Raw genomic sequence first — 24773 nt, 5'->3', positions numbered from 1 at the left:
TTAACTTTCCTCACTTGTCTAGAGGAAAATAGTTTTTAGTACTTAATAAATAAGCACCTATCCAGGCATGTCTAAGGGTCAGCTCCCGGTGTTTTCTCCTGTCTACCTGATTAATCTGGGCATCTTGGGGCAATGCAGCAATTGCCTTATGTAAACAGACAACCCTCTCCTACTACCACCCAACACTACAACCTGTGAGCGATTCACTTATATAACCAAACTGGAAGCAAAGCTCTCTTCACCCAAGACTGGACTAGACAGTCAAGAGGAGAAGGTAAACACTTGCACCACACCACACTCATCACATAGTCCCTCAAAACCTACACCACCAAAACACACACATAGAAACACAAAACACACACCTACATTCGCTGAGGCTCTCAAAAAAAATCTACCCAAGCAACAGGGACCTCCAAAGCAGAAACATAAGCAACCTCCACCCCCCCAACACAACCCAAATGACACATAGCCCACAAACTCAGTGTGCCACTCAACCACAGCCCATAAGGCAGAACAATGTACCGAACACTCTAGTCATAGGTGACTCTATAGTCAGGCACACTGATGTTCCACTCACTAGGCTAAACAAGGAGAAAGTTACTGTCAGCTGCCTGTCAGGTGCCAGGATCTGCCACATAACGTATGCACTCAGGTCACTCCATAGCAAGTACAAATACGACTCTGTCATTGTCCATGTTGGTTTGAATGACCTGAGACGTATCTCCCTGGACTACATTGAAAAGAGACATGGAGGAGCTTTCTGATCTTGTAGCCCAGGCAGTTATGACCCTAGCCCTGAGTAGCATCCTACATTACCCAGAATGATACCACAGTACAAGGACAAAATGATTGACTTCAACAATTGGCTAAGCTTCTGGTGTCATTCTAAGGGGATCCAGTATCTGCCTGCCTGGCATGACATGATCGACAAACCACAATGCTTTGCCAGAGATGGCCTGCATCTGTCGCCCTTGGGATTCCGGCTACTGGTTAAGGCTCTTGCCACCCCTATAGTGCCTTTTTTAGGCAAGATTCAAATAAATTCACCACCGTAACAGGTACAAGCAAGCAAAATCTGAGGATAATGCTACTTAATGCTAGAAGTCTAAACCTCAAAATGCACTCACTCAAGGCACTCCTTAAAATGGAGAACATCGACATCTGTGCAGTGACAGAGACCTGTTTCAAGGCTCCAGAGAGTACCCCTGCATTACCAGGCTATAATTCATACCACACCTTTCGGCCACCTAACCTGGACTGAAGCACTAAAGGTGGAGGCGTGTCCATATTCATTAAGGATATCCACACCTCCAGGCTAGTTGCTCAGCATAATGCATCTGAGATTATCCAAGTGCAACTAACTCTGGGCAAGACCGCAATGCAAATTGTAGCTTGCTACAGATACCCCACCATGCCCCAGGATTCCCACTCCTCATTTCTTGATACACTGGAAAATATTAGGGTACAACCTAACACCCTAATAATGGGCGATTTCAACTACCCCATCATTAACTGGGAAAACTACTCATGTAACAACTCTTGTGCTCAATGTTTTCTGGAATTCATAAATTACAATGCCTTGGATCAACTTATCCACACCCCCACCATGGGCAGCAATATCCTAGACCTGGTCATTACCAACATGGGCAACCAGTGTTCCACACCAGAGGTCAATTCCTCATTGGTCAGATCCGACCACAAGCAAATCACCCTAGACATCCAAATCCCACCCCCCATTAGGGAAACCACTGTAAAAAATTTCTCCAAAGCCAACTTCATGCTTCTTAAGACAGAAGTGGCAAACTTCACGACACCCATGCTGACGGACAATAGAGATACGACTGCTGAATCCTATACAATTGCACTTTATAAACACTTACACAAGTGCATGGATCGTGCAATCCCTAACAGAGCCAAGATGCTATCCTCCAAAAAAAGGAAGCCAATCTGGTGGTCCCCTGCTATAAACAAACTCTATAACAGAAGAAAGAAACTGTTGCAAAATAGATTAAAATCCCATGATTGGAGGACCTCTGTGGTCAGCCTCAGTAAGAAGCTGAGATCCCTCATAAAATCCTCCAAAGCTAGTTACGAAAACAAAATCACCACTGATTCTAAAGACAACCACAAAGCATTCTATAGCTATGTCAAGAATCTCAATGGCAACACTCAGATCTGCTCTGAGTTACAGCACAATGGCACTAAATATACAGAACCAACTGATATTTCCAACATCTTGGCAGATAGGTTCAGTGCTAGATTTATCCCTCTCTCATCCCCTAAAGGACCCATCTCTATACCGGAAGAATGCAAAGTACCTGTAATCATGGCTGCGCAGGTAAAAAACACACTCTCCAAAGCCAACAACACAGCATCCATGGGACCTGACAACATCCCAGGCTGCATTCTACATGAACTACAGAATGAACTGGCACCCACCTAAGTACCATGTTCAATCATAGCCTCACCTCAAGCTTTGTGTCCACTGAATGGCACACAGAAACAGTTATCCCACTCCACAAAGGGGGAGCCACCAAGGACCCCGGGATCTACCGCCCCATTAGCCTGACGAGCCTGGTCTGCAAGACTGTGGAGCGTATCATCATGGAACTTATAAACAATGGCACTGGTAATCTCCAAACTCTGGACCCTACCCAGTTCAGGTTTGTAAAAGGCAAATCATGTCTCCTAATCCTGAAAGACTTCTTTGAAGAGGTCACCAAAGACGTAGATGACGGTAAGGTGGTTCACACAGCCTATCTAGATCTTGCCAAGCTTTCAACACCATCCCCCACTCTGGAATTATAGATAAACTCACTAAACTAGGTATAAATCCCTATGTCACAAGATGGGTTGCCAACTGGCTCACTGACAGAACCCACACTGTGAAAGTAGCAGACTCTAAATCCAACTTCAGACCAGTGACAAGTGGAGTACCACAGGGTTCAGTCCTAGGTCCTCTCCTGTTTGGTATGTACTTCTCTGAAGTACAGGCTAACACAGAAGGTCTTTGGCTAACAAAGTTCGCAGAGGAATGCAAACTAGGAGCCATAATCAAAACTCCTAACAATGTGGGCATCCTACAAAAGGGCCTCACTGAGACAGATGCCTGGGGTCAAAGCTATGGCCTCAAGCTCAATGCCAAAAAGTGCATTGTCATCCCTTTTGGTAAAAACTCTGTACCCATGAACTACCACATAGGCGGTAGTCTACTTAACACCGAAAGTGTGATAAGAGACCTTGGGACAGTGGTGGACAGTAGTCTCTCCTTTGATAATCACATCGCCACAGTAGTCAGGATATCCTTCTATGTGGCACACCTCATCACAAAAGGTTTCTCATCCAGGAAAAAAGAGGTAATTGTTCCCCTCTACTCATCACTCATTAGGCCCATTATAGAGTACAATGCCCCTTTTGGCATGTACCTCACAAGACATCTACAACAACTGGAAAGGCCACAGAAATACCTCACAAAGTGGATTACCGGCCTCAAACAGATGCCCTACACAGACCATCTCAAAAAACTCCAGCTTTACTCTGTCACATATCGCCTACTCAGAGGCGATCTCTGCCTAACATACAAAGCTATGTCAAACCCAGAGCTGTTGGACATGCTCCACATAAAGAAATCCCAATCCCTCTGAGCTACACACTCTGGGGACCTAAACCTTGTCACCACAATAAACAGAACATGCTGGAGGGATAGATTCCTGTCCCAGAGACTTCCCATACTCTGGAACAAACTACCTATCTATATCAAACAAAGCTCCTCATTAGCACTCTTCAAGAAAAATCTTGATGATTGGATGGGAGATAGGAAATTCACCCCGGGGATCACTTCTGTGGCTCTGCTTGACACTGGTACAGGAAAATAATTTTCTTGGTTGGCAAAAGCTAGGGTACTGTTTGGCTAGGCAGGCCCTAGGGCCAATAGCCTAGTACCTACCTATGAACCTATGAAAATAAAATATTCTGTTCTTCTGTAAGAGATTTAAACTAAAGCTGCTGGCAAAATTAGACATGCAAGCTACACAGCCCCACATCACACTCTTCTTACTTAAATATACTAATTCCATGGTCACACAGTTGTGGGGAAAGGATAAGCACTATGCAAGGAAAAATACAGTAGCTGCATGATCTGTGATTTTGCAGCTTAATTATTAAAATAGCAGATATGGCCATGGAAAGGAAACACTGGAGAAATAGGGTTTGCTAAACGCACATTTACTGGAACTCTGCAGGACTGCAGTTAAACATATGGATATTAATAGATATTTATACTTCTGGTACTACTGTATCACAGTGCTAAAATAAATTATTTTTTAGTTAAGTATCTTACTGTTTCTTTTCAAAATATTATCTGTCTACTTATTGACTGTTGGATATGTGCTCTCAGTGGGTCTCACATGGATGTCATATTCCAGTAGTAGGTCATGGCCATATTATCTTGGGGTGTCACTCAGTGTTATTTGATTCTTGATTGTCCAAGAGCTTGAAGTGATCACAGTGAGCCTTCCTGGGCTCAGAAATCCATTCACCTGGATGACCTAGAGTTCATAAGGCAAAACATCTGCTATTATATCTTTAGTCACCCAAAAGGCTTGTTCACAATGCTCCATCCATTTCTCCCTGGACTGATCTTATGGAATCATCAAATGTTTCATTAAGGACTTATAGCATTTATCCAAATGTCCAAAATATGATTTCAGTAGCATCATCTTCTGAGGCTTGGGTACCTTTAGTTTGCCGTGCAACTCATGAAGTACATGGCTTCCATACAATTCTGCACAAAGTCCTGTCTGATTCACTGTCCACATTAATAACATAAAACACACACATCCCCATTACACAGCAGGAAAATACCTACTTGCAAAAGAATTCCCTACAGTATAGGTAAACCTACTAGCAGACACACACATTAGTTTGTCCTGTCCACACGTGATGCTGCTTAGACCTTGCCAATGGGAGATGACATAGCACTGGAGTCTTTCATTTCCATAATATGGTAATGACCCAATGTCATGTGCATGTAGAGTGTGTGCGATTCATTCATGAATCACAGTGATGTCACTGACTCTGTGCTTCTGCGTAAGGCAGCTTATTGCTCTACAGCAGGCCGTAACTAGTAGTTACTGTAGCTACTTGGTTGTGTAAGGCAGCTTATTGCTCTACAGCATGCCGGAACTAGTAGCTCCTGTAGCTACTTGGTAAGGTAAGCTATGTACTAGCAGTTTATTTATTTATTTTACATTTGCTAACCAGGAAAATCCAGCTGGACAAGGTCCATTTTCAGTGGAGGCCCGGGGAGAAAAGCTCCGAAAATATGAGTACAGCAAAATTACAGATAGTAAATGAATAACAGTCACAATTTCAGGGAAAAATACAAAATACAAAAATTTTAGTACAAGAGTTTAGACAAATTATAGTAACTAACCTAGCGAGAATAAGTACAAATAAAAAGGTTCTATAAATATGCAAAATCCTAGGAAGTACAAAAGGTAATGAGAGTAAGATACTTGACATAGTAAGACAAGACCTATGCTGAGAAACTGGATCCATAGTAGTTGGCGAGTGCAATGATGGGAGTTGCTGTGCACTGCAGCACAATGCAGTGTTATCAGGCTACACAGAGCTTCCTTTAGTGCCAGGTACCAAAGTGCCTGGTACACATTAGTATACCAGATGCACACAAGCTCCATTCAAAAAAAGAGGACCATGACTGTGTGTGCCTTTTAAGTACCGTGGTTCACTTCTTTGAATCATGGTAGACACAAAGTACCGCGGATATTGTACAGAATGCATTTAGGCTTCTGCACACTATCTTTACAAATGCCAAGGCCCATTTGCATGCTGTGTCAATATAAAGAAGACTAAAGATTTCATATGAAGTTTAAGTTTTCAGAGGCAATTCTGAAAAAAGTGCTGCCTGCCAAGCATTGGCGTCTCATGGCCAATTGGCCCATTTGTTCCCTCATCCCCGAGGAAGACAGTCAGCAAAGAGGGGCCATCATTAAGGCAGAGACTGAGGAGGTTTAAGGACTTTTTGTTGTTGCTGTACCACCCCATGCAGACTCAGCTGATTATCTGAAGAGCAGCATGTAGCAGGCTGACTGCTCTGATTATCTAGGCTGCTAAAGCGGACGTTGATACCAAGCAGCTCTGCCCCCTTCCTTGAAGCATGGAAAGTATTTTTTCAACTTTCACCAGAGAAATCACTACTTGGAATTACGCTTCCCAAATGTGTACAACCCCCCCCCCCCCCGTCCCAGCAATGACTCCTTCTCCTCTCTAGTCATATCTAACATTTCCATTGCTACGTGAACTCCAGTCACATGCATCACAGTCAGGACTCCATTCCTCTGCAACACACAGCCAAGCTAAAAATACTCTGCCCAGCAGATTTCACAGAAGTAAACGTCAGCTGAGAATGTGCATTTAAAACTAGCTAATTTTCCTGCACAATCATGCAGGCACTGTCTAACAAATTGAAGGCCAACACTGCATTGCAAAGTCATATCAAACATTTCTATATGACTATAATTTCTGTCAAACTGAGTAGTACAATCTGCAAAGGGACTGGACATTCTCTAATAACAATGTCAACTAATGGGAACACCTTATTCAGTTGGTCTTTCTTTTTCCTTTGAAACATTTTATCAAGTATGCAAATCTACTCTTCCATACTTGCAACTTTTTTTGCAGTTCCTCTTCTGATATTTCCATATTTTGCGCTGTCTGTCACTCAAGTCTAAAAGTGAAAGGGACACGATCAAAGCTTGTGAGTTATTCTCCAGATTAGTAACTGCTATAAAGTTCCAAATCATTTTCCAGCTTTATGTGCTCTTCTTTCATAAGAAACTGATTACACTTTATTCCTTGTTATAAATGTATTATTCACATACATGACCGGAAATAAATACACAATCCAAACACTTCCAATGAGAGGAGTTTTATGTTAGACTCCAGTACACTGCAGACTACGAACTGAAAACAATCTCATCAGCAAAATGTTTTCAGTCAAAGTTTCCTTTTCCCTTTTACTGAGTTATTCTCCACTCCTCACATTTCCTAAGATCATTAACTGAAAGAAAAGAGAATACAAGTCAATGGACTAGGCACACAAAACTCTAGTGTACAATGCAACCTTACCAAGAAGCAATTAAAAGTAACACAGCAAGTGTCACTCCACTGCAGATCACCTGTCTCAAAAGAGGCCAAGGATTCCAGGTAGGACCACAGTCCATATTAGAGGCTAAGAGACCAGACGTCATAGCTTTTCACATCTTTGCTCAAGAATCAGGAAAAAAGCAAAAACAAGTGTAGGGTGACCATGGCCTAAAATCAGAGACAATTTTTATCACTGTTTTAATTCACTTAAAAAACTAATAGTACAATAGGTTTTGCATCAACATATATTTACTGAATAATATGAAATATGAAATGCTAATGCCTTGCATTATTGACTGACCTAATCCGCAATGATTTACCGGAAAGCGAAACATTTTATGATGAACAGGGATAAACTATAAAGCATAATCAGAGACATTATGTAAAATCAGGGACAGCTGAGAAGCATGACAGAGACTCTAGACCTCCCATAACTACTAAAAAGTTTTGGAAAGCACCAACAGATCATGTGCAAATTTCCAAAGACGTGATTGCAGGTCTGCTTCTCATTTCTGTCAGAATAGATCTGTACTGAGTCAACTTGATCTGTTCTGTGCCCACTCCTACTTAACTTTCATATCATTTTCCTTTCCTGGCTGGCCCTAATTTGAAAGGTAAGCTAGGCAGGCACCCACAAGGGTTATTGGTTGTGGACAATCAAGGAAGGGCTCCAGAACACAGGAGATGTATTTAAAGAGTAATACAACAGATACAGTGTATGTGTCACTTATCACCTGCTTTCCTGTAAGATAATCTTAAACAGAATTTTCCCTTCCTGTTACTAGGGAAATATCACAAAGTACAAGGTTTTTAAGCCCGCTGTCGATAAATGAGAACCCTTACTTCTCTCCTTTTGTCTCTTATGTGCCTCTTCTACTACTTCCCATCTCATCGGATCCCCCAGATTGTGGGATGACCTAAGAAGGTTTATTTCTTATATCTGGATTTTGGTATGGTCGTTTCATTCAACTCTTTAATTCTACTGCCCTGTCTGCAATGCTGCTCCTTTTGTCTACCTTTACCTTGCAGGAAGTCTGCTAGTAGTTATCCTATAAATTTACATTAAGTCCATGTGCCCTGAGGTTTTATTTTAATAGTGAATGCAGCCCTTGACATAATCCTGATGAATGACTTGGAAATACACTACCGTCATTTCAATATTTTTTTTTTGTAAAAAAATTTTCAGATAAATGCATACTATTTAATATTTTCTTTTCATTACAGGCGACATGTTTCTAACGATTTCAGAGATATAGCAACACTCTTAATCCATGGCTTTGAGGCACTTCTGATGTCCCTGCTGATTGGGTTTTTATATTATGGACAAGGTGGTCAAAAATTATCAATTCAAGACACAGTTGCACTGCTTTTTATGATTGGTGCACTTACCCCATTTGCTGTAGTTTTGGATGTCATTGCCAAATGTAAGTATCCTCCTTATTTCTACTTACCCAAAAAGCAGCATGTGAAATATTTTTGTCAGCTAATATCTGTGTCTTAATTGCTACAAGTAAATGTTTTCCTGCTAATTAACCAGGTAGAAGAAATAAGAGATGGTCAAATTAATGAACTGTCTTACTTCAAAAGAGTGTTGATTCCCCTTATGATATTTTTCTTTCAATGGTCACATCACCACTTAAATTAAGCGTGTAACTGTTGATATATATGTGGAAATGAGAAAAAGTGTAACTTTTGTTTTGTAGTACTGGTGTCAATATCTCTACCAATTATTATACTCACCTCTGTTGCCAGATTAGAACTTTATGAAGTAAAGCAATTTGATAAAGACGTGGTATAAAATCATGACTTGCTGTCTTTTGAACAAGATGATGTTGTTGTATCTATTGGCTTTTCCCGGTTAGGGGTCACCACAGCGGAACTCTGGTCCGCTAATGATTGGCAGTAGATTTTTACATACCGAGTTGCCAGCCCTGATGCACAACCTTCAACGAAGGTATGCCCATTCACACATGTCTCCACACAGAAGATGCTTTAGCTGAGAATCGAACAGGACGTCTCACTGTGAAACGACAACGATACCGCAGCACCACCATCGCAGCACCTTTTGAACAAGATGATAAACTGAGGAAATAACTATCTGACATGATGATTTTCAGATGATAGTTAAATATCAAATTAATCTTTTCTCAAATGATAAGGACCCCTACATGGAAAAAAAATGAACAGGCCATCATTCTAAACACATGTATGTGATCAAAGTGCCAAAGTTTGGATTCTTGACACTCCATCAAATACAAAAATGCATCAAAACAATAAGATAATGCATCCTGCAAGACAGTTAGAAGAAGTGCAAAAGATTGTTCTCATTAGAAGACTCATTTTGTCCTAATTTTTGTGTTCATCTTAAGAAAAGGCTGATGAGAATGGGACATGCAGAACTGCATTATCCAACACAAATAGTTGATAGTGCCTAGCATTGTTATTTTAGGTAACCTTGCATTGCTTAGAGCAGTAGGTAGTGGTACATCTGTAAGTATTAAATCAGTGTCAAGAAATAAAACTCTATTTTTACTGACCATGAAAGCAAAATGTGGTACCTTATTTCTTTATTGGGGCAAGTCCACCATCATTCCCTAATATGTGGAGGTAGTTTATGTAGGCCCGAGTGCTTTAATTATTCTACGTTAAAGCTGGAGAAAGGGAATTCTTTCCCTGAACTATGGTTGATCTTAGGGATAGTAAAAGTAGATTTTAATTCCTAATGTTAGTCTTCTGTGTGTCATTTTGTTTCATTATGAAAGTTAGTCTGTGCCTATTTCAGCAAAAAAGCAAGATGGACTTTATTTATTTATTTTTACATTTGTTGACCAGGAAGTCCGGCTGGACACAAAGGCCCCTTTTCAGTGGAGGACCAGGGAGAAAAGCTCCAGTACTTGCAGTACAAACAAAACATTTTAAGTCAGATAATATCAACAATGTTAAGTATTAGAACAACAAAAACAAAATTATTTTGCAAACCAATGATCTGCCTAAAACACAGATGAAAGTTAAAAAAATAGAATTCTCACTTTTAGGAGCTGATCAAGATCAGAAATCCATGCATATTATGTTCTTCTAGTTCACTGTGTCCAGAAGTAAAGAAACAAGTTGTTTGCTGATATTAACTTGAAGACCAATGTAGATAAGAGTGAGGGTTTACATTGTGGATGCAGCAACCCAAGGGTCACACACAAGCTTGAGGGTGCTAAACTAGAGGAAACTGTAGTCAGAAATAATTTGTCGTAATTATCACACCATTTCTGGACCATCAGGTACAAGGAGAAGAGACAACAGGAACAGCCACAAAGTGATCAGCTGTACACTACGGCGCATGGATATCATGATTGTGGAGGTTGTTCTCTCACTCTGTCGCCCATGGTGGTAGGACCAAACCTGGAATACTGCATGCACTTCTCAGGACTTCACAAACAAAAAAGATGTGAAACAACCACAGGAAGGCCATGGAGGGGTCACGAGATCCAAAGTTCCAGAGATAAAGGATCTATGTACAACACATTGTTATGGCAGAGCAACAAAAATAACAAGTGACCCTACACCCCCTGCTTTTGAACTGTTCACAGATCTGTCATCTGGCAAAAGATACCACAGCATATGTTGTAAAATGATCAGGTTCAAGAACAGTTTCTTCCGTCAAGTGATTAGACTCTTAAACTCTGATATTAATATCAGGGATGCGAGACACTGGCAAGTCTTGTGATAACCAAACAATAGTACAATTAACAATAAGATAACAAAACCAACTTATCAGTTTGCAAGAAAATTATGTGGAGTAAAACTGCTAGATCTTCCTATAATTTAAAGAACATGAGAATTACATTGTGCAATAAGTACAGGTGCAATAAGAAACAATTCAGCTGCTATACTGGTGTATAGAATAATTGTAGTAATAATTAATAATATAACTGTCTAAGGGACGGTTTAATATTAGGTCTGATACGTGTAATTGTATGTATGTATGTATATAGCTCTTCTAAACGTGTAATTGTATGTATGTATTTGTCTTCTCAATTCGAGCATGATGCACTTATTTTGTTTAGACTTCACTTGCGGTGTCTAAATGACATTAAAGTTTACTTTTGACTTTCACTTTGACTGGGGATGAATGGGGGAAAATGGATGTGAATAACAGCTGCAGTTGCAAGACTTACATTCACTAGAATGCTGAGGAATCAAAACACTGAAATCTAATTCCAAAACACAGATTGGTAAAAAAATAGACCACAAGCCCCCCCACATTCCCTGATGTTACGGCCCAGTCTTATATGTACCAGCTCCATGGTCACACTAAAATAAAGGAATCAGTACTGCTGTATGCTTAGCAATCACTCTGTCACTGATTTCCTATGGAAAACAGTGACGGGTATGGTGGTCCTCTTCATCTTGTGCTTCAGGCAATTGATGCTCAGGGAATTTCACCTCAGCTTGCTGTAGATATGTACTAGAAACTAAAAGACAGACAGTGACAGAAAATGACATGGGTACTCTGTGCGCTGCTTGGGAAGAGGAAAAGGGGGAATACAGGCACAAGGACAGAGGGCAGCTGAGGATACATCTGATGCTGCTGGGGAGCACTTATTTAAACATAGGCCTGAGAAAGTATTTTTTACAGAAAATGTGGTGGACCCTTGGAACTGGCTGATATAGTAGGTGGTGAGTTGTGAATCTACATATGCAGTCTAGAGAGTATGGAAATCTTACAGGGGGCTGTGTAAACCTAGGTAAAAGGAAACAGCAGCTATACCCTGGGTGTACCGCGTGGATATACTGGTTAGATTGTTACCTTTTGCTATAGCATTATGTTATGTTTTACTGTAGATCTTAAACACAGCTGTATAGTTAGTAAAGAAAAACCATGCATGCCACAGTGGTATAGCAGACAACATTCTTGTATCACAGTAAGAGGTTACCCAGTTTGATTCTCAGCTGGGGTGCTTTCTGTGTGAAGTCTGCATGTCCTCCCTGTGTTCAAGTAGATTTTCCTAGAGGTGGTCTGGTTTCTTCCCACATTCCAAAGACATGCAGTAGGTGGATTGGACACACTAAAATGGCCATAAGTGTGAACTGTGTGGTGAAGAACAGCCATGGCACCAGGCCATATGAACTTTGTCTCTAGATGATTGTCACTGTTGAAGTGTCACCCTGACCCCATATGCAAAAAATTGGAGAAAGGTATTATGGATGGATAGCAAAAAATTTGTCTCATTCATCCCATAAGCCTATTTATTGCAGAAATAGTAAGCTTTCATGCAAACACACACTTTTACGTCCATACTCTGATCAAGTAAATATGCTTTCTGCATTTCCCTACATGATATGACACACTTTGAGATTGCCACAGGTCAGAAAAGAGTGAAATTTAAAAAAAATTCTGATAGCCTAAAATGAATTTTTTGTAATAACAGTGGACAGTGGATCAGTTCTTAATCAGCACTGGCCCAACAAATCCACAACACACATTTAATGCCTGAAAAGGTAGCCTAAAATGAAATTTTTGTAATAACAGTGGACAGTGGGTCAGTTCTTAATCAGCACTAGCCCAACAAATCCACAACACACATTTAATGCCTGAAAAGTCACACTTTTGCACAAACAATTGAAATTACTGTGATTAATTCCTTTTATAGGATAAATGTGTGTCTTTTTTGGTTTAGCATTAATGCATGGTAGACATCACTTTAAAATGTTGACATAATTATTGGTGTTGTGAATCAAATCATGCCTGTCAAACCATTTGATGAATGTAAACAGAAGCTCTTAAAATTATTTAAATGCAAAGTCTGTAGCAAAATACTGCATGGGTTCAGACAATACAGATAATTCCATACACTTCAACAGTGCATGCACGGTAACACCCAAAACAATGACAAAAATAAACTCACACTTTTCAGTCATATGTTAGTCTAACCACTACAGAGTGCACTTAGCAATGATGCCTGATTTTCTTCATCAGCTACATATAATGAAGTGACTCTAAGATATTTAATAGTCCATTTTCTCCTAGTTTATTTCATTGTTAATCAGTTAAACCCACTACTCACAAATGCCTCTTCTGATTAGCAACCCAGAATAATACACTAGTTTCTAATAAAGTATGTAAAATAAATGACAGAGTAAGCTTCATGGTCCTGATACACCTAACAAGCCTAAATTGTCAGTTATGTATGTGTCTCAGAGTCAGAGTCTGATTAAATCATGTAGTCAGTTTTATAAGAAGAGCTCTCAGCTCATGATGGGGTGTGGAATATGTTACACCAAGATTAAGTGCTTTCGTCTTTCACATAGAAGACTTCATCATTATTCTGATGAAGTCTTCTATGTAAAAGATGAAAGCGTTTAATCTTGGTGTGTTTTTACTGCAATAAACAGAGTTCGTATACAGGATTGTTTGGTGCATTTTCCATTTAGTTCCTGGTCTTCTGTTATTTGCACTGCACCAGATATTTGGATTCTGTGAATAGTTCTCCATAGGCAGCAATGTTCTCAGGGTTTGTGAGGGGCTTATAATTTTGGTGGAGAAATGCTGTGTAGTAAGAAGTTAGCTGAATACTTTTTAAAAGTTCCATGGCTAGCTGGGGTCCCAGATTTTGTTTTTATTTTAAAATAAATAGCTTTATGGTCCAACCTGACCAGTAAGGACATTATACAAGTTCTAGTGAGGACCAGGTCAAGGATACTGATACCCCTAGTGAGTGTATGGACTATTTGGTACAGGGTATTTATGCGGACAAAATCCAGATATATGTTGGCCTGCAGGTTTGAGGGGTATGTATGACTCCCAGATTATATTGGGGTAGTTAAACTCATCCATGAATATGGTATTGGGTTGAATAGGCAGTATCTCCAGTGCTTTTAAGTATCTGATATGGGCTTCCTGAGTCTTATCTTAAAGGAAATGCTATGGAATATTGCTTATGGTAAGTTGGATGTGGAAAAGCCAAAGCACATCATGCTGTTTTACCAGCCTTGAGGTGTGTGTGTTTGATGTAAAACTAAGATTCCTCCACCTTTTGTCTATTCCTATACAGTAGCTCACCTAATTGTATGAAAAGCATTATAGTCCTGCGTAGCTAAGGTGCTCTCCATGGCTTTAAATCATGTTCCAGTAACGACACAAATGTCTATATTCTCCAGGGTGAGGAGATCTTGCAGGGAGTAGAGTTTTTTTGCTGTTGTTTAGACTCCTAGCATTGAGCAGTAACACCTTTAGAATTCACTAGGTTGGTTTAGCTATGTCAAAAGGGTGATCAGGCTGGGAATGCATAAAAAAGGCACTATGGAGGTAGACAAAGTTTTAGCCAATATTCAAAAACCTAGTGGGGGCAGGTGCATACCATCCCTGGCAAAGAAGATTGATCTAGCAACTATATCCTCCCAAATGGACAAGTGTTGCACCCTCTACGAATGATATCAAGACTAAGTCAATTATTAAGGTCAATTGTCTTTTGTTCATATTATGGTATTTTCCTTGGGGAAGGTAAAATGCTGCTCAATGCTAGGCTCATACCAGCCTGGAACACATAATCTGAGTGCTGTATCATATCTCTCATCATATAGTCCAAGGAGGAACATCTCAGATAATTTATTCCCACATGGATTATGACTGAGTCATGCTGCTACCTGTGGTTAATGACCTGAGTGCTTGCTTGATCTGGTGTACTCTGAACCCTGATAGGCAACTCACTCTGAACCTCTCCTTACTTAGCCTGGTGAGTGGGACATTAATGGAGTGTCCCATGGTAAATTTATTGGGCTGTGAGGTGGTTTTCCTTATGGACTAAGAGGTTGAGATACCTTGTGATGTGGCTGTATGTGTCTTGATGATTGTTATTTTTTTGGAGTGCTTGTTAGGTTACTGAGGCGATCTACTGTAAGTGCAGTGTCTAGGGGACCTCTAAAGTTTGGTAAGATTACATTTAACAACCTCCACATATGTGGGTATGTGTGTCTGGTCCATATTATATGTGGTAGGTGTAGTGAGTGTGTGTGTGTGTGTGTGTGTGTGTGTGTGTGTGTGTGTGTGTGTGTGTGTGTGTGTGTGTGTGTGTGTGTGTGTGTGTGTTTCTGGCAAACTGTTTGTTATTTTTAGTGTTAGTAAGTGAGAGACTTGCCTCTAGTGACATTTTGTAACTGCATCTCTCATATACCATATCAGTTTGTTTTAAGACTAAGTGGTCATCAGTATACATAAGACAAATTGAAACATTGTGTCATGATGCCGAAATCTACCAAGCTTGCTGTAGAGGCAGTAGTGAGGTGAATATCCATGGTTACAAGTCCTTATGTGATTTACAAGAGGCTGGGACAAGAGGGGTTTACAGCTGGCTAGTCATTCTACATGGACTACTACCATGTTGTAGTCATTCCATGTGGACTACTACCATGTCATAGTCATTCCACATGGACCACCACCATGTCATAGTCATTCCACATGGACCACCACAATGTCATAATCATTCCATGTGGACTTCTACCATGTAACGGTCATACTTGTCTCAAGAAAGGCACTTAAGGGCTAAAAAGCAGCTGATTGTAAACCTGTCCTTATACAGCTTGATGGATATGGACTCTGAAACTAGCTTGTTGACCCACCATAATGTCTGATGTTTTGAGTGGAAGCTTTCTAAATTTAAGGGTAAGGGGGGCTGAGAGATTACTTAACAGAATAATATCAGTAGTGCTGACAGGGCTGTATATGGCACAGTGATGCCACCTGCACAGTTAGTACCAAGTCAGCATAGCCAAGCACAGCTGAATGTAGAACTGGGCAGTCTGCTAACCTATGTCTACAAGTAAGCCTATTGCCTATGAATGGAATGAATATGTTTTGGTAGTGCTCTTTGAAGATAAATAATAAAAACGAGGTCACTACTCACTATTCTCCTACAATGACTATGGTGCTGGGTGGAGCACAGCTCAGCGCAATAAATGCAAGTAATCAAACAGGAAGAACCAATCAGAAAACAACTCTAAACTGATACCCAATAGTGCTCAGCAACCAAGAAATGGCAACAATTTCCCTTCTTTCATCAGTACAGCTACTACTCTCTCCAAGGTGGCTCCCACACCTGGCCAAACAGGATGTTTGCACATTAGTTGAAATAGACCTTGGAATGAAGAAGAAATAATGCTCAAAAGCAGATAAAATTTCAAGCAAAAGATAGGCAGATGCAATTGTAACACAACTATTTTCCTGCAGTAGATGAGCTTTAGAAGATGTAACAAACTAGTTGAAAATGTGTCAGGTAAGAGCACAGCTCACAGCAGTCCAGCCAAAAGGGCAACAATGGAGTGCAGCTCAGTGCAATAACAGCAAATAACTGGATAGGAAGAAATGGTCAGAAAACAAGTGTAGTTTGAGCCAATACTTCTTAGTGATGTAGAAATGGCTGCAATTTCTTTCTTTCTTTCTTTTGCTCACCAGTAGAAGTACTACTCAAGAAAGGGGAAAAAAACTTCTGTTGTGTGTTATACATGTTTTATAACTATTACGTAAACATTGACAAATATTATGAGCTATGCTACATTGAAAAACACTACTGAAAGCTCTGCCTCAGGTGGTATAAGCAGAAGCATAGTTAGGGTGGGGGGAATAGCCCTGAATGCAATGTAATAAGGGGAGCAATCAGCACTACTGGTGATTCCCTGCTGGGTGAAGTAAGTAAACCTATATTTTGTTGTCTGTGAGTAATAAAGTTGCTTTCTGTTTTACTTGCTCCATTTTGCTTTCTGTTTTAAGAAATCAGCTTGGTCTGGTGTTTTTTTTTTTTTATGTGAGAGATAGACACTTAAATTAGCTAGGCTGCACATTTCATGTTTTTCATTGATTAAATTGCTTGAGTGATACTTAAATACACAGTGAATTTCTAGTCCGTTCTCTTTTTTGCTGAAAAGATTTCAAGCCTGCACAAACTAAAGCACTGCTGGTGATTCTCTGCTAGTTTTTCCTACCTACTCTTCCTTTTGTTGATCTGCTTTTTAAACTTGGTGATTTTATGCTGCCCAACCCTACTGTAAGTTGAGGTTAATAAGCTCCTCCCTTTCTGCACTGCTGTTGATAACTTGAATTATTTGTTTGCCTTTCCTTGTGCTTATATTGAAAAAGTACATTTTGCCTCTTGTTGTCTGTTCTACTGATTTACTTGCTCTGAATTTATTATCTAGCTAGCTGTTGGATAAAGTAGTGTATTTTCACACTCTAGCAAGCATTTGTTTTAGTTGTTGCTGAAGCACCTACCAAGGGGAGAAAACGCTGAGAGAAGAAAAGGAGCCACTTTTGTGATTTTAAGTATTTTCTTCTGATTTTTTGTTAAGTTTTACTGCTTTGCCACCTACTTTTTGGCATTTTCCAGCTTGCTAAAGTTTATATCTGTAACAGTAACAGTACTTGGAAGACATCTAGAGCCTGTTTACTGCATTTCCTGTGTTGCACTTAAAATCGTTTTTTTCTCTAAAAACTGCATTTTACCTGATTTTGGCCTAACACTCAAGTATGGGGTCATTTATTGCACTGTTGTGATTATTTTGCTGCTTGTGTATCTCTGCTACCTTTAAACTACAACAAAAAGAAAAAAAAAATCTTGCTTTTTCCCACTTTCTGAAAGTTAAGAAAGTTCAGTTACAGATTTGCTGTTCTGAACTGTTTGGAAGTTTCTAGAAGGCCAGTGCTTGCTTGGGCTAAAGGGAAGTCTCTGTGTTCACCAGTGGGAGTGGTTAACACTGAACAGCCTGCCTGTCCCTGGAGGAGTGGTTACTACCTAGAAGCTGTAGTTTTATTGGCCATTTTGGGTCAATTCTAAACTCCTTGATCTCTCTCTCTTAAAACCCTACAACTGTCTTTTTGCACGGTTTTGCGCACTGAGCAGCGTCGGGCAGCGCCGCCTAAACAGGTTTAAACTATTCCAGGCTCCACAAAGTCTGCTCTTCACTTTTTCCCTTAGAACTGTTCAAACTCTCAAAGTAATCACTCTATTCTCTTTCTAAAGACCTGCACTTGCTCAGCTCTTATAAGGAAACACTAATTAACTAAAGCACTACACCCTCCTTGATTTCTCATAAGTATTAGGCTCCTGATTGGTCCTTCCTGATCAAGTGAAAAATCAGTTCCCTTCCCTAATCTGATCAGTAAAAAAACAGTTCCCTATACTAATCTGGTATGTCCAAGGGTCAGTTTCAAGGTTACTCTCCAGTCCAGCTGGTGAATCTGGGAAATTTGAGGCAATGTTACAATTGCCTTATGTATGCAGACAACCCTCTCCTCCTTCCAACAAACTCTAATACATGTGAGAGATGCAGTTACACAGCCAAACTGGAGGCAGAGCTCTCTCAACCCAAGACTGGCACAGTCAGTCGGGAGGAAAAGGTAACCACCCACACTACAAATCCAGTCTCACACAGACCTATTGCATCTGCATACCCAACACATAAACACACAAAAACATACTCGGAGGCTCTAAATAAAAATCTGCCTAAACAGCAAAGACCTCCTAAGCAGATATCCAAGCAACAGCCACCCCTCAACAATACCCACGAATCACATATCTCACAAAATCAGTGTGCCTCACAGTCACAGACCTTAAGGCCAAACAACACACCAAATACACTTGTTATAGGGGACTCTATTGTCCGGCACACTGACGTCCTGCTCACCAGACTGAACAAGGAGAAGGTCACTGTAAGCTGCCTGTCGGGTGCCAGGATCCACCACATAACGCAAGCACTCAGGTCACTCCAAAGCAAGAACAAGTATGACTCCGTCATTGTCCATGCTGGTGTGAATGACCTGAGATGTACCTCCCTGGACTACATGAAAAGAGACATAGAGGAGCTCTCTGACCATGTAGCCCAGGCTGGTATGACCCTGACCTTGAGTAGTATCTTGCCCTCACCAGGAATGATGCCACAGTATAAAGACAAAATGATCAGTTTCAACAATTGGCTAAAGTATTGGTGTCATTCAAAGGGGATCCAGTGTCTATCAGCCTGGGATCACATGCTCGACAAGCCACATTGCTTCACTAGGGACGGCTTGCACCTGTCACCCTTAGGCTTTCGTATACTGGCCAAGGCTCTTGCCACCTCTATAGTGCCTTTTTTAGGCAAGGCTCAAAGGACAAACCCACCTCCATAGACAACCCAAGGATAAGAAAACTAAAGGTAATGCTACTCAATGCCAGAAGTCTAAACCTCAAGATGCACGCACTCAAGGCTCTCCTCAGTATGGAGAAAATCGATGTCTGTGCAGTAACAGAAACCTGGTTCAAGGCTCCTGAGAGCACCCCAGCACTACCAGGTTATAACTCATGCCATGCGATTTGGCCCCAAAACTCGGACCGAAGCACAAAAGGAGGGGGAGTATCTATATTCATCAAAGATACCTACACCTCCAGGCTAGTGGCACTGCACGAAGCATAGGAAACCATCCATGTGCAACTAACAGCGGGCAAAACTGCCTTTCAGTTTGTAGCCTGCTACAGAACACCCTCCCTATTACAGGAACCCCACTTGGTATTCCTGAGAACACTGGAGAATATGAAGGTCTCTCCAAACACTATGTTATTGGGTGACTTCAACTACCCAAACATTGACTGGGAAAACTACTCAAGCCCAAACACCCTCACCCAACGGTTCCTTGAATTTATAAACTCTAACGTAATGGAACAACTGGTCACCACTCCCGCAAGAGGGAACAACATATTGGACCTGGTCATCACCAACATCGGGACTCTGTGTTCCACACCAGAGGTAAACCCATCATTGGTAAGATCAGACCATAAACAAATTTCCCTGGACATCCATATCCCATCCCCACCCCCAGCCAAGGAAATCACTGTAAAGAATTTCTCAAAAGCCAACTTTGCACTTCTCAAGACTGAGGTGGAATCCTTCAAAGCCCTTGGGCCAGAGGATAATACAGCCCAATCCGCAGAATCCTTTACAAATGCATTCTATGAGCACCTGCAGGAATGCATGGATCATGCTATTCCAAATAAAACCAAGACTCACTCCTCCAAAAACAGGAGACCGGTCTGGCGGACCCCGGCCATAAATAAGCTATACAACAGAAGGAGGAAGCTACTACATGACAGAGCAAAATCCCAAAAAGGGAAGGCATCTCTGATCAGTATTAGCAAGAAACTTTGATCCCTCATAAAATCATCAAAGGCCAGTTTCGAAAGAAAAATTGCCCTAGACACTAAAGATAATCACAAGGCCTTCTTTAGTTATGTCAGGAACATGGGCGGAAACTCCCAGATATGCTCTGAATTGTTGCATAACGGTACAAAATATACCGAACCTACAGACATAGCCAACATCCTGGCAGACAGATTCAGCGCAAACGTCTCCCCCCTTCCCCCCCAAAGGAGCAAATGCCTATCCCAACTGAATGTAACCTCCCCGACATCACAGATGCACAGGTGAAAGCTGCCCTCTCCAAAGCAAAAAACACAGCATCTATGGGACCGGACGGTGTCCCAGGCTGTGTCTTACATGAGCTCCAAGAAGAACTGAACCCTCACATTAAGCCACTGTTCAAACATAGCCTTACTACAGGATATGTACCCAAAGAATGGCGTACAGCTACAGTGGTCCCACTCCACAAAAGTGGTGCCACAACAGACCCCGGAAACTATCGCCCATAAGCCTGACTAGTCTAGTCTGCAAAGCTATGGAGCATATTATCATGAAACTCATAAACAAAGACATTGGGAGCCTCCAGATACTGGATCCTACCCAATTCGGCTTTGTTAAGGGCAGATCTTGCCTCTTAAACCTAGTTGATTTCTTTGAAACAGTTACAAAGCCATAGATGAGGGCAAGGTAGTCCACACAGCCTACCTGGACCTCGCAAAAGCTTTCGACACAATACCCCACTCGGGCATCATAAATAAGCTTACCAGCTTAAATATCAACCCCTATATCACAAGATGGGTTGCAAACTGGCTCAGAGATAGAACCCACATGGTCAGAATCACAGGTGCCATGTCCGAATCCAAACCAGTTACAAGTGGCATCCCACAGGGCTCAGTTCTGGGACCTCTCTTGTTCGGTATATACTTCTCTGAGGTTCAGGCTAACATGGGGGGATTATGGCTGACAAAGTTCACAGATGACTGCAAACTGGGAGCCATAATCGAATCTCCAGCTGACACAAGCATCCTCCAAAAGGGTCTCACAGAGACAGATGCTTGGTGCCAGAGCCACAGCCTCAAGCTAAATGCTAAAAAGTGCATAGTCATCCCCTTTGGGAAAAACAAGGTGCCCACAAAATACAAAATAGGTGGTAATCCATTAAGTACGGAAGAAGTAATTAGAGATTTGGGGACCAACGTAGATAGTAATCTCTCCTTTGATAATCACGTTGCCAAAGTAGTTAGAAAGACCTTCTATATAGCCCACCTTATCACGAAAGGGTTCACATCTAGATCAAGAGAGGTCATTGTGCCTCTCTACTCGTCACTCATCAGGCCCATAATTGAATAAATGCCCCTTTTGGGATGTACCTTACCCGACACCTGCAGCAACTGGAGAGACCCCAAAAGTTCCTCACCAAGAGGATCATGGGCTACAAACAGATGTCCTATGCAGCTCAACTAAAGAAACTCCAGCTCTACTCAGTTGCTTACTGCCTACTCAGAGGCGATCTATGCCTGACGTACAAAGCCATGTCAAACCCAGAATTAATGGACATGCTCCACCTCAAAAAATCCAAGTCCCTTAGAGCTACATGCTCCAGGGACCTAAACCTCAGTACAAAAATAAATAGGACATGCTGGAGGGACAGATTCATTTCCCAGAGGCTCCCCTCACTCTGGAATAGAATCCCAATTCATGTTAGACATAGCCCCTCGCTGACCCTCTTCAAGCGAAATCTGGACGCGTGGATGGGAAATCGCAAATTCACCCCTGGGATCTCTTCTGTGTCCCTGCTAGACAGAGGCACAGTAAACTAATCTTAAAAGGGTACCTTCTCTGACCTACTTTACAGAGGCACAGTAGGCTAATCTAATAGGGAGGTGGAAGCCAAATACACTCTGGCTAGGCTTATAAATGCCCAAGGGCAGATAGCCTAGTATCTACCTATGAACCTATAATCAAGAGGTCAGTGGATTTTTCCATCTAGTACACTGGGAGGTAGGCTGGTCTGTTTAGGTTGGAGAAACAGTTACAATTTCTGAATGCAGTGTTATTGGCTGGAGGGCTTATTAATCAGCTTATCTTGTTTTTAGTCCTTTATAAATTCTGTACAATTGAGTGGCTCTAGGCTCATTTATACAAAGCAAAGACTTTTATTGAATAATAACACTTTTATAAGCTGTTTAACTTACAGTGCTGTATCGGTATCTTTATGTTTGTTTGTGGTAGCATTTAACTCCAGACACTCTTTTATTGTGCTTTTACAATAGGAGGACTGGGATTATTTATCTAGTGGCAGTAGGTGTTTATCTGGTCTGTCTGAGCTGGGAAGCACATAAAAAGGCTATAAATATCTTTTTGCACTTCTCTTATGTACTGTGACTGTACTTTAGCAGTTTCAAAAAATGTATTGTCTGCTGCTGTTTTAAGTAGTTAATTGCACTGTGTTAGATTGTGTCTGTTAGTTGTAGGGCTGTTATAGGTAGTTTGCATGGTCTTGTTACACTTGGGCTCCAAACCAGCTATTCTGTATTAAGAATTAATTAAGAAGGTGTTTTTCTGCACCCTCATGGCAGAAGTGTGTTGATCTAACCTGTCTGACTTGGTGGAAGGCTTATTGTGTGCTTTTCTGATTGGTAGTTAGCTTAAAACTTCTTTCTCTTTGCTCATATTTAAGTCTCACATTTGCTTGGTACTGCTCTTCATGATCCAGCAGTTAGCAGTGCCTTTGTATAAATGAAAAAGCCTAGAAGTTCAGTTTGTCCCTGAGCAGCTGTTAGTGAAACCCTTCCAAGCTTTTCTGCTGCTCTAGGAACAACTCAGTTGTGCACTAAGCAGTGTCACCTTATTGACCACCCTTAGCCTACACAAAGTATAGGTCTCTCTTGCAATCTTGGCACTACCAGCACAATCCTGTCAAATTAACCCATTCCCTTCCCTAAACACAGTAAGAGCCTACTGTCATAGACAGGCAGTTTCCCATCATCATGGGCATCCTGAGGCAATGTAGTAATTGTCTCATGTATACCGACAACCACTTACTCCTAAAACAAACAAATACTTTATGTGAGAGATGTAGTTACATTATGAAATTGGAGGCAAGACTCTCACACAAGGACAAATTGAATGGCAAACAGGTTGTCAGCACACACCCACTTCCCACACTAAATAAGGACACGACACATAAACCCAGATATGTGGAGGTACTCACTAGTTACTTACCAAAAGATCAGACGTGTCCCAAACAGAAACTACTTACACACATAACAATGCAAAAAACACCCACAACATATAATAACACACATACACACACTAGTGTCTCAGCAAATAAGCCCATGTGGTGCAATACCAGAAAGCCTAATGTATTGGTCATAGGTGACTCCATTGTGAGACACATGGATATTACCCTCACCAGGCTGGATAAGGAGCAGGTTATGATTAACTGCCTGTCAGGTGCCACAATCCATCAAGACACTCTAGCACTCAAGCCACTCAACCACAAGTACCAGTATGACTCTGTCACAGTCCATGTGGGGGTGAATGACTTGAGATGTACCTCACTGAACTGTATGAAGAGAGACATGACTGAGCTCTCAGATTATGTGTCACAGGCAGGTATAAGCCCAGCCTTAAGCAGCATTCTACTTTCTCTAAGAATTATGCCACAATACAAACAAAAAAAGATTGTCTTTAACAATTGACTTAGCTTCTGGTGTCAGTCCAAGGGGATCCAATATCTGTCAGCCTGGGAAGACATGGTTGACAGGCCACACTGCTTTGCCAGCATCATTTGTTAATCTCTGTCACATAAAAAGGTGCTATATGAATAACTATGTTTGCAATGTTAGAGCAAATGTTCCCTCTCCTATTCATAATATCATGTTGAATTTACTAAAATGAAAATGTAAGATAAAAGTAGCATTGTTGGTGCAGCTCTCTATAAACATGCATTCTTTTGCCAATTTTTGTATGAATATAAACCTTGAATCCTTCTTACACAATCAAGCGGCTGTTTGCTACCTAGCTGGAAGAATGTTTGGCCAGAACATTCCCCTCTCCCTGATAGAACATTTTTTTGTTATGTTGTGGTATGCACATTCCTGTTTCTGGGCTGTTTCCATGTACAAAGTGATATTATCAGCGTTCTTAAAGGCTGTCCATATTGTCTAGTCTCCCACCAGGACACAAGTGCTCTTCAGCAATTGCATTCTGCTTGCTGAGCACACTCAAGCAAATCTGCATTCTGCGGCTACAATCCCACCTATACAGTATCAGAAGGAATCAGTACTGCAAAATTAAACAAGGATATACATTTTGAGCCTCAAGAGCAGGAGCATACTCGAGCAAATCTGCAGTCTGTGGATACCATCTCACCCACACAGTATCAGATCAAATCAGTACTGCAAAATTAAACAAGGATATACATTTTGAGCCTCAAGAGCAGGGTCAGT

General features: G+C 41.1%; 1 protein-coding gene across 2 annotated transcripts in view; it reads left to right on the top strand.

Moving 5' to 3' along the window:
* ABCG8 (ATP binding cassette subfamily G member 8) overlaps positions 1–24773 on the top strand; it is a 645419-nt gene that overhangs the window by 380855 nt on the left and 239791 nt on the right. For both annotated transcript variants that reach the window (XM_044060063.1, XM_044060055.1), the window contains exon 9: positions 8392–8591. In XM_044060063.1, the coding sequence (XP_043915998.1) occupies positions 8392–8591 (200 nt within the window). The remainder of the gene's footprint in view (positions 1–8391; positions 8592–24773) is intronic.

The sequence above is a fragment of the Protopterus annectens genome, chromosome 1.part0, assembly GCF_019279795.1.
Source record: "Protopterus annectens isolate FY-2018-M chromosome 1.part0, PAN1.0, whole genome shotgun sequence".
NCBI classification, from domain to species: Eukaryota; Metazoa; Chordata; order Ceratodontiformes; family Protopteridae; genus Protopterus; species Protopterus annectens.
The sequence above is the reverse complement of the archived record's forward strand: the minus strand, read 5'-3'. Positions and strand labels throughout refer to the sequence as shown.